The following is a 10,628-nucleotide window of genomic DNA, read 5'->3' as shown; positions in this document are numbered from 1 at the left end:
GGGGAATGGGGGTGATGGGGGGAATGGGGGAAATGGGGGAATGGAGGCAATGGGGGTGATGGGTAATGGGGGCAATGGGGTAATGGAAGTGATGGGGGCAATGAGGGTAATGTTGGCAATGGGGGCAATGGGGGTAATGAGTGGAATGGGGGTAATGGGGGTAATGGGTGGAATGGGGGTAATGGGTGTGATGGGAGTGATGGGGGAATGGGGGGAATGGGGTAATGTGGCCAATGGAGATAATGCAGGCAATGGGGGCAATGGGGCCAATGGGGGTCATAGGGGCAATGGGGGTAATGGGGGAAGTGAGGGGGAATGGGGGTAATGAGACAATGGATGCAGTGGGGGAAGTGGGGGGTAATGGAGGCAATGGGGGGTAATGGGGGCAAAGGGGGTAATGGGGGCAATGAGGGGAATGGGGGAAATGGGGTGAAATGGGGGTAATGGGGGAAATGGGGGCAATGTGGGGAATGGGGGTAATGTGGGCAATGGGGGCAATGGGGGTAATGGGGGCAATGGGGACACCAATGGTGGGGTCAATGGGTACCACATCCATGGCTCTGGGTTGGGGTGGGCTGGGACCTGCTGGACACGCACCCCATCGCTGGCTGTCTCCTCATGGCGATGGGACCATCTTCACCCCAACCCCCCCCCCCAGATCCCACTCCACCCAATGCAGACACATCTGGATGAGGGTCCCCCCAGTAACATCTGGAACCCCCACCCCCACCCCCTTGTCCTTGGGTCAGGGCTGCCCAAGGCTGCGGTGATCACGGAGCGGAAGCTGCTGGCGGCGGCCAGCCTGGCCCGGCTCTGCGGCGTGCGCCCACAGGACGTGGTCTACACCCCACTGCCGCTCTACCACGCTGCCGGGCTCATGGTGGGACTCGGGGGGTGCATCGAGATCGGTACGTGCCCCACGGGGGGGTGGAGGGTGATGGATCAGCGATGGATGGTGATGGATCAATGATGGATGGTGATGGATCAATGATGGATTGATGACGGATGGTGTTGGATCAGTGATGGATCAATGATGGATCGATGATGGATGAATGGTGGATCAGTGATGGATGGTGATGGATCAATGATGGATGATGATGGATCAATGATGGATCGATGAACGGATGGTGCTGGATCAATGATGGATCAATGGTGGATCAGTGATGGATGGTGATGGATCGATGATGGATGGTGATGGATCAATGATGGATGGTGATGGATCGATGATGGATGGTGATGGATCGATGATGGATGGTGATGGATCGATGATGGATCGATGGTGGATCAATGATGGATGATGATGGATCAATGATTGCTCAATGATGGCTCAATGATGGATGATGATGGATCAATGATGGATCAATGACGGATGGTGTTGGATCAATGATGGATGGTGTTGGATCAATGATGGATCAGTGATGGATGATGGATCAATGATGGCTCAATAATGGTTCGATGATGGCTCAATGATGGATGGTGTTGGGTCAATGATGGATCAATGATGGATGATGATGGATCAATGATGGATGACAGATCCCTGACGGATGATGATGGATGATGATGAATCAATGACGGATGCTGATGATGAATCAATGATGGATGATGATGGATCAATGATGGATTAATGATGGATGATGATGGATCAATGATGGATTAATGATGGATGATGATGGATCAATGATGGATGATGATGGATGGATGATGAATCAATGACGGATGATGATGAATCAATGACTGATGATGATGGACAATGATGGATCAATGATGGATTAATGATGGATGATGATGGATCAATGACGGATGATGATGGATCAATGATGAATGATGATGGATCAATGATGGATGATGATGAATCAATGATGATGATGGATGAAGATGGATCGATGATGGATCAACGATGGATTAATGATGGATGATGATGAATCAGTGGTGGATCAATGATGGATGATGATAGATCAATGATGGATGATGATGAATCAATGACAGATGATGATGGACGATTATGGATCAATGATGGATTAATGATGGATCAATGGTGAGTCAATAATGGATCAATGACGGGTGATGGCCACCCCACACCCAGGTGCCACCTGCGTCCTCCGCTCCAAGTTCTCTGCCTCCCACTTCTGGGACGACTGCCGCCGCTACAACGTCACCGTCATCCAGTACGTGGGGGAGCTCCTGCGCTACCTCTGTCAGAGCCCTCAGGTGATGACCCCCCCCACACCCCACACCCCCCCCCCAACCCTTGGGGTGCTGCTCTCACCCCCCATCACCCCACAGCGCCCCAACGACCGCGACCACCGGGTGCGCTTGGCGTTGGGCAATGGGCTTCGAGGGGACGTGTGGAAGAGGTTCCTCGACCGCTTTGGCCCCATCTCCATCCGGGAGTTCTATGGGGCCACCGAGGGCAACGGCGGCTTCATCAACTACACTGGGAAGATTGGGGCTGTGGGGAGAGCCAACATGTTCATCAAGGTGAGGAAGCACGGTGGGCAATGGCTGGGTGGGGGGAAGAGGTTGGGGGGCTCCAGGTCACTGGTGTCTCCATGGAGAAGTCAATGGCATCTATAGGGCTGGGTTGGTAGCAAAGAGGACCTCCAGGGCTTCTTCCCCTTTGAAGATCCTAATGGAGCGTCCTCCATTGGTTGGCCAACGTTGACTCCTAGGTTGGCATTGGAGGGTCCATGATGGACATGGATGGCCCTCCACTGGTTGGGTCCTCTCCATTGGTTGGGTCCTCTCCATTGGTTGGCCAACATCGACTCAACGGGTGGCTCTGGAGGGTCCATGGTGGATGTGGGTGTCCCTTCCATTGGTTGGGTTTGTGGTGACGTGAACGTCCCCTCCATTGGATGGCCAGCATTGAATCCAAGGTTGGGTTTGGAGGGCCCATGATGGACATGGATGTCCCCTTATTGATTGGCCAACGTTGACCCAACAGCATTGACTCTGAGGCTGCTTTGGAGGGTCCACGGTCCACACAGACACCTCTATTGCTTGGGCAACGTTGACCCAATGGAAGGCTCTGGAGGGTCCATGGGGAACATGGGTGTCTCTTCCATTGGTTGGCCAACTTGGACTCCCAGGTTAGGATTGGGGGGTCCATGATGGACGTGGACGACCCCCCACTGGTTGGGGCCTCTCCATTGGTTGGCCAACATCGACTCAATGGATGGTTCTGGAGGGTTCATGATGGACATGGATGTCCCTTCCATTGGTTGGCCACCATTAACCCAACAGCATTGACTCCAAGGCTGCTTTGGAGGGTCCGTCGTCCTCATGGACATCTCCATTGGTTGGCCAACGTTGACCCAATGGAAGGTTCTGGGGGGTCCATGGTGAACATGGGTGTCCCATCCATTGGGTGGCCAACATTGACCCTACAGCATTGATTCCAAGGCTGCTTTGGAGGGTCCGTGGTCCATATGGACATCTCCATTGGGTGGCCAACATTGACCCTACAGCATTGATTCCAAGGCTGCTTTGGAGGGTCCATAGTCCACATGGACATCTCCATTGGTTGGCCAATGTTGACCCAATGGAAGGTTCTGAAGGGTCCATGGTGAACATGGGTGTCCCTTCCATTGGTTGGGCACCATTAACCCAACAGCATTGATTCCAAGGCTGCTTTGGAGGGTCTGTGGTCCATATGGACATCTCCATTGGGTGGCCAACATTGACCCTACAGCATTGATTCCAAGGCTGCTTTGGAGGGTCCATGGTCCACATGGACATCTCCATTGGTTGGCCAATGTTGACCCAATGGAAGGTTCTGGAGGGTCCATGGTGAACATGGGTGTCCCTTCCATTGGTTGGGCACCATTAACCCAACAGCATTGACTCCAAGGCTGCTTTGGAGGGTCTGTGGTCCTCATGGACATCTCCATTGGTTGGCCAACGTTGACCCAATGGAAGGTTCTGAAGGGTCCATGGTGAACATGGGTGTCCCTTCCATTGGTTGGCCAACATTGACCCTACAGCGTTGATTCCAAGGTTGCTTTGGAGGGTCCATAGGGACACGACCACCTCCAGCACCCCAAGAAGAGCCCTTTTGATGCCATTTCTCCATCTCCAGCCACCCAAATGTCCATCCAAACGAGGTCTTCTCCCCCTTCTTCCCCTTGGTTGTGTCCTACAAGGTCTTGGGCTTGAGATACCACCATGAGCAGGGTCAGTGGGTGGCTCCCTCTCATTGAAAGGGCGATGGAGGGAAGCTCTTGGCCTTCATTCAGCCCATAAGGGGTGGCTTCCTCTTCCATCATCACCTCTTGGTCCTTCTTCTGTCCCCCCCCTCCCCAGTACTTTGCCCCCTTTGAGCTCATCAAGTACAACGTGGACAAGGAGGAACCGGTGCGAGACGAACGAGGCCTCTGCATCCCGGTGGGCCCCGGTACGATGGGATTGGACCTTGGGAGGTGGGAAGGGGACGGAGACGCAGCAAAACCACCCCTGAGGCCTTGGCATCAGCATCTCAGGGGGTGGAGGTGAAGCCACCAGAGAGACAGGAAGCAGTGGTGGGAGCAGCTTCGGAGCCTCTTTGTCCTCCCCATAGGTGAGACGGGGCTGCTGGTCACCAAGATCACCAAGGAGGCCCCATTCCATGGCTACGCCGGAGATCCCGTGGAGACGGAGCAGAAGATCCTAAGGAACGTCCTGGTCCACGGTGACGCCTTCTTCAACAGCGGCGACCTCCTCATGATGGACCACGAGAAGTTCCTCTACTTCCAGGACCGCGTCGGAGACACCTTCAGGTACCTCGGGTGGAGCCGGCCTGCCCAAAGGCGCACCCATGGGACCCCCTCCCACCTTCACCCTCTTCTTCTCCATAGGTGGAAAGGGGAGAACGTGGCCACCACAGAGGTGGAGGCCGCTCTTGCCATGGTGGACTTCATCCAGCAAGTCAACGTCTATGGGGTGTCCGTCCCAGGTGAGCTCCTGGTGGGGCTGAGGTGACCCAATGGGAGGCTCTGGGAGGGGCTCAACCACTTGAGGTGGCACCAAATGATCTCAAGGGGTCATTGAGAAGCTTGAAGGACCTCAAGGTGGACCCACAATGGCCACAGAAGGGGTTGGGGTGGATGGAAACCTTCGTGGTCTTCTATTGCCACCCACTTCGAGACGCTGCTTGACCACTTCATGTGGCAGAGGCTCAAAGTGGAGGCGCTTTGGACCCACCAAAAGAAGAGTCGACCAAGAGCAGGCTGACTGGGGCACGTAGCATGTCCGTACAATGGCCCAATTGACCCCAAAATGGCCAAAATAGGACTTTATGACCCCAAATCGGCTTCCACCATACAGTGGGCTCCTCCATCATGGCCCAAGTGGCCTCCAAGAAGGCTGAATGAGGACTTGGGTTGCCCAAATCAAGGCTTCATTGTTATGGGCATGGACATCACCCCTACGATGGTCAATGGAGCCCCTAGGAGAAGTCAAGGCTGGGGGGGTTTGGTGGCCCCATGTTGATGTTTTGGGCATGAAGGGCCTCCAAGAAAGATGAAACCCACCCAAAACGGGTGTTTTGGGCACCCAAGTGGGCACCAGGGTAGTCAATGGGGGGGGTGGTGGTGCTGGAGGTGACCATGGGGTGTCCATAGGGTGCGAGGGGAGATGTGGCATGGCCGCCATGTGCCTCAAGCCGGGGCACAGCTTCGATGGGCAGAAGCTCTACAGCTTCGTGGAGGATGTGCTGCCCGGCTACGCGGCGCCGCAGTTCCTGAGGGTGCAGGTCAGTGACTGCTTGTGCATCCCCATCCATATCCATCCATCCATCCATTCATCATCCATCCATTCATCATCATCCATCCACCATCCATCATCCACCATCCATCACCCATCCACCATCATCCATCCACCATCATCATCCATCCATCCACCATCCATCCATTCATCATCCATGCACCATTATCATCCATCCACCATCCACCCATCACCCACCCATTCATTCATCATCCATCCATCATCACCCATCCACCATCCATCCATCCACCATCCATCCATTCATCATCCATCATCCACCATCCATCACTCATCCATCATCTACTACCCATCCATCATCCATCCACCATCATCCATCCACCATCCATCCACCATCCACTACCCATCCATAATCCATCCATCATCATCCATCCACCATCCATCACCCATCCATCATCACCCATCCATCATCTACTACCCATCCATCATCCACATCCATCCATTCATCATCCACTACCCATCCATCACCACCAATCATCATCCATCCATCATCCATAATCACCCATCCATCATCACCAATCATCACCCATCCATATCCATCCGTCCATATCCATCCATCACCCATCATCACCCATCCGTATCCATGGCCATCATTCATCCATCATCTATCCATGCACCCATCATCCATAGCCATCCATCCCAACACAGACATCATCCACCCAGCCATCATCATCCATGCATCCATCATCACCCATGCATCCATCACCAACCAACCATCATCATCATCCATCCATCCATCCATCCATCATTATCCATCTCCATCCATCATCATCCATCAATCCATGCCCAACATGGCCGTCATCCATCCATGCAACCATCTCCAACATGGCCATCATCCATCCATCTACCCATCCATCTTCAACATGGCCATCCATCATCCATCCCAACATGCCCATCATCCATCCACCCATCCATCTCCAACATGGCCATCCATCACCCATCCATCCATCCATCCATCTCCAACATGGACGTCATCCATCCATTCAACCATCTCCAACATGACCATCCATCATCCATCCCAACACGGCCATCATCCATCCACCTATCCATCTCCAACATGACCATCCATCATCCATCCCAAGACGGCCATCCATCATCCATCCACCCATCTCCAACATGGCCATCATCCATCCACCCACCATCTCCAACACGGCCATCCATCATCCATCCACCTCCAACATGACCATCATCAATCCATCCCAACAAGGTCATCCATCATCCATCCACCCATCCACCTCCAACATGACCATCATCCATCCATCCCAACATGGCCATCCATCATCCATCCATCCACCCACCATCTCCAACATGACCATCATCCATCCATCCCAACATGGCCATCCATCATCCATCCATCCACCCACCATCTCCAACATGGCCATCCATCATCCATCCACCCATCCACCTCCAACATGACCATCATCCATCCATCCCAACATTGCCATCCATCATCCATCCATCCACCCACCATCTCCAACATGGCCATCCATCATCCATCCATCCATCCCAACATAGCCATCATCCATTCACCCATCCATCTCCAACATGGCCATCATCCATTCATCCACCCATCTCCAACATGGCCATCATCCATCCACCCACCATCTCCATCCCTCCCCGTATCCCTGTTCCTCCCCAGAACGCTCTGGAGATCACGGCCACCTTCAAGCAGCGCAAGAGCCACTTGGTCACCGAAGGCTTCGATCCCCGCGTCATCCGGGACCCGCTGTTCTTCCGCCACAAGCAGGCCAAGGCCTACGTGCCCCTGACCCCCGAGCTCCATGCCCGCATCCTGGACACGGCCCTGGCCCTCTAAGAGCCACCCCATTCCCTTCGGGAATTCCCTCGGGAGCCCCCTTCTCCTGACCCCCCTCTTCCCTTCGCCTTCCCCTGCGCTGGAATCAACCCCCAAGCCCTCCGTGTCCAACACGACGCTCAACCAACATCCCCCCAAGGCAGCATCATCGCCTCCCTCTTTCCCACCACGCTCCGGTTGCGGGAATGATGCCGGGAACACCACCCCATATCCCAAACGCACCCATGCCTTTTTATTCACACCCCCCCACACACAGCCAAGGGGGAGGCGGCCCCATCACTGCCCCCCATCCCCATCCTCCCGCTTCACCGCCGCTTCCCTGGCATCCCAACGGCGCTCCCGTTGGAGCTCGCCGACGCGGAGCCGGAGCCGTTGCTCCCTCCTTTTGCAGGCCTGGAGCTGCCGTTGGGCTTTCCCCAGCGCCTCCAGGGCCGCCTCGGCGCGGCGCTTCCAGAGCAAAGCGTTGCCCACCTGGTAGCTGTGCTCGCTCTGGATGTAGGCCCCGAGGCGCGGGGGCAAGCGGAGCACGTAGAGGGATGGGGATGGAGGCACGGGGCCGGAGCCCGGAGCCTCCGGGGGGGGTTTGGGGTTGGGACCCCGCGCTTCCGAGGAGCCGGGAAGAGCCGCGACGGCGCCGTGGTCGCCGGCCGGAGCCGAGCCCTCGGGCTCCCCCGGGAAGCAGGAGATGGGCAAAGGGAAAGGGGGGGACGGGGGGGGGGTGGGAAGAGGAGGTGGGGTCAGGGTGGGATGAGGCTGGGGTCAGGTGGGAGGAAGAGGGATCCAGTTGGGATGAGATCAGTTGGGATGAGGGTGGGGTCGGATGGGAGGAAGAGGGATCCAGTTGGGATGAGGATGGGTTCAGGTGGGAGGAAGAGGGATCCAGTTGGGATGAGGATGGGTTCAGGTGGGAGGAAGAGGGATCCAGTTGGGAAGGGTTCAGTTGGGATGAGGATGGGGTCAGTTGGGAAGAGGGGTTTCGATGCGAAGAAGAGGGGTTTTGATGGGAAGAGGGATCCAGTTGGGATGAGGATGGGTTTAGGTTGGAAGAAGAAGGGTCCAGTTGGGAAGGGTTCAGTTGGGATGAGGATGGGGTCAGTTGGGAAGAGGGGTTTCGATGCGAAGAAGAGGGGTTTTGATGGGAAGAGGGATCCAGTTGGGATGAGGATGGGTTCAGGTGGGAAGAAGGAGGGTCCAGTTGGGAAGGGTTCAGTTGGGATGAGGATGGGGTCAGTTGGGAAGAGGGGTTCAGATGGGTTGAAGATGAGTCCAGATGGGAAGAGGGATCCAATTGAGAAGAGGATGGGTCCAGTTGGGAACAAGAAGAAGAAGGCTCCAGTTGGGAAGAAGGCTCCAGTTGGGAAGGATTCAACTGGGAAAAGGATGAGTCCAATTGGGAAGAAGAATCCAGTTGGGAAGAAGAAGGCTCCACTTGACAGGAAGGATCCAATTGGGAAGAACCTGGCTCCAAATGGGAAGAAGGCGGTTCCAATCGGGACACAGAGGGATCCAATTGGGAAGCAGAGGGATCCAATCGGGACGCAGAGAGATCCAATTGGGAAGCCGAGGGATCCAATCGGGACGCGGAGAGATCCAATTGGGAAGCAGACGGCTCCAATTTGGGAGCAGAGGGATCCAATGGGGACGCAGAGGGATCCAATGGGGATGCAGAGGGCTCCAATGGGGACGCAGAGGGATCCAATGGGGACGCAGAGGGATCCAAAGGGGACGCAGAGGGATCCAATGGGGACGCAGAGGGATCCAATGGGGATGCAGAGGGATCCAATCGGGACGCAGAGGGATCCAAAGGGGACGCAGAGGGATCCAATGGGGACGCAGAGGGATCCAAAGGGGACGCAGAGGGATCCAATGGGGACGCAGAGGGCTCCAATCGGGACGCAGAGGGATCCAATCGGGACAACCTGGCTTCAAGCCTGGGTAGGACCAAGAGCACCCATCAAGGCTGAGGAGCACCCAAGCCAAGGTTCCCCCCCAGCCCTGCCCCATAGCACTCACCTCCACCTCCGGGTGCCCTTGAGAGGCTTCAGGGGGTCAGCAGCCGGGGGGGGCTTCAGCCGGTGGGGCCGGGGGGTCACCAGGTTGAAGAGGGTGGGGACGGCGCCTTCCTTCAGGCGGTGGTAACCACTGGGGGGGCACAAAGAAGGGGGTCCATGAGGGGGGTCCATGTCCATGGGGTCTATGGGGGGTCCATGGGGTCTATGGGGGTGTCCACCGGGTCTAAGGGGGATGTTCATGGGGTCTATGGAGGATCCAAGGGGTCTACAGGGGTGTCCATGGGGTCTATGGGGGTCCATGGGGTCTACGGAGTGTCCATGGGGTCTAATGGGAGTGTCCATGGGGTCTAATGGGAGTGTCCATGGGGTCTATGGGGGTGTCCACGGGGTCTATGGGGGTCTATGGGGTCTACGGGGGTGTCCATGCGGTCTAATGAGGATGTTCATGGGGTCTACGGGGATGTCCATGGGGTCTATGGGATGTCCATGGGGTCTATGGAGTGTCCATGGGGTCTATGGGATGTCCATGGGGTCTATGGAGGATCCATGGGGTCTATGCGGGTGTCCATGGGGTCTATGGGGTGTCCATGGGGTCTATGGGGTGTCCATGGGGTCTATGGAGGATCCATGGGGTCTATGGGGGTGTCTACGGGGTCTATGGGGTGTCCATGGGGTCTACGGGGGTGTCCATGGGGTCTAATGAGGATGTTCATGGGGTCTACGGGGATGACTATGGGGTCTATGGGGGTGTCCATGGGGTCTATGGGATGTCCATGGGGTCTATGGAGTGTCCATGGGGTCTATGGGATGTCCATGGGGTCTATGGAGGATCCATTGGGTCTATGCGGGTGTCCATGGGGTCTATGGGGGTCTCCATGGGGTCTATGGGGTGTCCATGGGGTATATGGGGGTGTCCATGGGGTCTATGGGGTCTCCATGGGGTCTATGGAGGCGAAAAAGGGGGGTCTAATGGGGGTTTGCATGGGCTTTATGGGATGTCCACTGGGTCTACGGGGGTGTCCATGGGGTCTACGGGGGTGTCC

General features: G+C 56.0%; 2 protein-coding genes across 2 annotated transcripts; one reads left to right on the top strand and one right to left on the bottom strand.

Moving 5' to 3' along the window:
* Positions 1–673: 673 nt before the first annotated feature.
* LOC134162004 (long-chain fatty acid transport protein 2-like) lies at positions 674–7,610 on the top strand. The gene is made up of 8 exons (XM_062615404.1): positions 674–908; positions 2,084–2,208; positions 2,284–2,478; positions 4,303–4,393; positions 4,556–4,754; positions 4,833–4,930; positions 5,598–5,728; positions 7,397–7,610. Exons 1-8 carry the CDS (start codon positions 674–676, stop codon positions 7,571–7,573), a joined length of 1,251 nt encoding a protein of 416 aa, XP_062471388.1. The 3' UTR covers positions 7,574–7,610.
* Positions 7,611–7,843: 233 nt separating this feature from the next.
* On the bottom strand, positions 7,844–9,762 carry THAP7 (THAP domain containing 7). Its single transcript, XM_062615403.1, has 4 exons — positions 9,587–9,762; positions 9,162–9,504; positions 8,283–8,762; positions 7,844–8,239 (listed from the first exon to the last, which is right to left on the bottom strand). Exons 1-4 carry the CDS (start codon positions 9,760–9,762, stop codon positions 7,850–7,852), a joined length of 1,389 nt encoding a protein of 462 aa, XP_062471387.1. The 3' UTR covers positions 7,844–7,849.
* Between the last annotated feature and the right edge of the window lie 866 nt (positions 9,763–10,628).

Source organism: Pezoporus occidentalis, unplaced genomic scaffold (assembly GCF_034315485.1).
Source record: "Pezoporus occidentalis ecotype Australia unplaced genomic scaffold, CSIRO_AGI_Poc_V1 ctg1809, whole genome shotgun sequence".
In the NCBI taxonomy this organism is placed as follows: Eukaryota; Metazoa; Chordata; class Aves; order Psittaciformes; family Psittacidae; genus Pezoporus; species Pezoporus occidentalis.
Note: the sequence above shows the minus strand (reverse complement) of the source record. Positions and strands in the feature narration are given on the sequence as shown.

What these genes read in the sequence shown, in the direction of transcription:
- LOC134162004 (XM_062615404.1), top strand. Translation starts at nt 674, where the DNA reads ATGCAGACACATCTGGATGAGGGTCCCCCCAGTAACATCTGGAACCCC. An exon ending in GAGCCAACATGTTCATCAAG is followed by an intron (nt 2,479 to 4,302) that starts GTGAGGAAGCAC and finishes CCCCCTCCCCAG; the next exon opens with TACTTTGCCCCCTTTGAGCT. An exon ending in CGCGTCGGAGACACCTTCAG is followed by an intron (nt 4,755 to 4,832) that starts GTACCTCGGGTG and finishes TCTTCTCCATAG; the next exon opens with GTGGAAAGGGGAGAACGTGG.
- THAP7 (XM_062615403.1), bottom strand. Translation starts at nt 9,762, where the DNA reads ATGGACATGGACCCCCCTCATGGACCCCCTTCTTTGTGCCCCCCCAGT. An exon ending in AAGGGCACCCGGAGGTGGAG is followed by an intron (nt 9,505 to 9,586) that starts GTGAGTGCTATG and finishes GGTCCTACCCAG; the next exon opens with GCTTGAAGCCAGGTTGTCCC. An exon ending in CGTCTGCTTCCCAATTGGAT is followed by an intron (nt 8,763 to 9,161) that starts CTCTCCGCGTCC and finishes TCCCAACTGGAC; the next exon opens with CCTCCTTCTTCCCACCTGAA.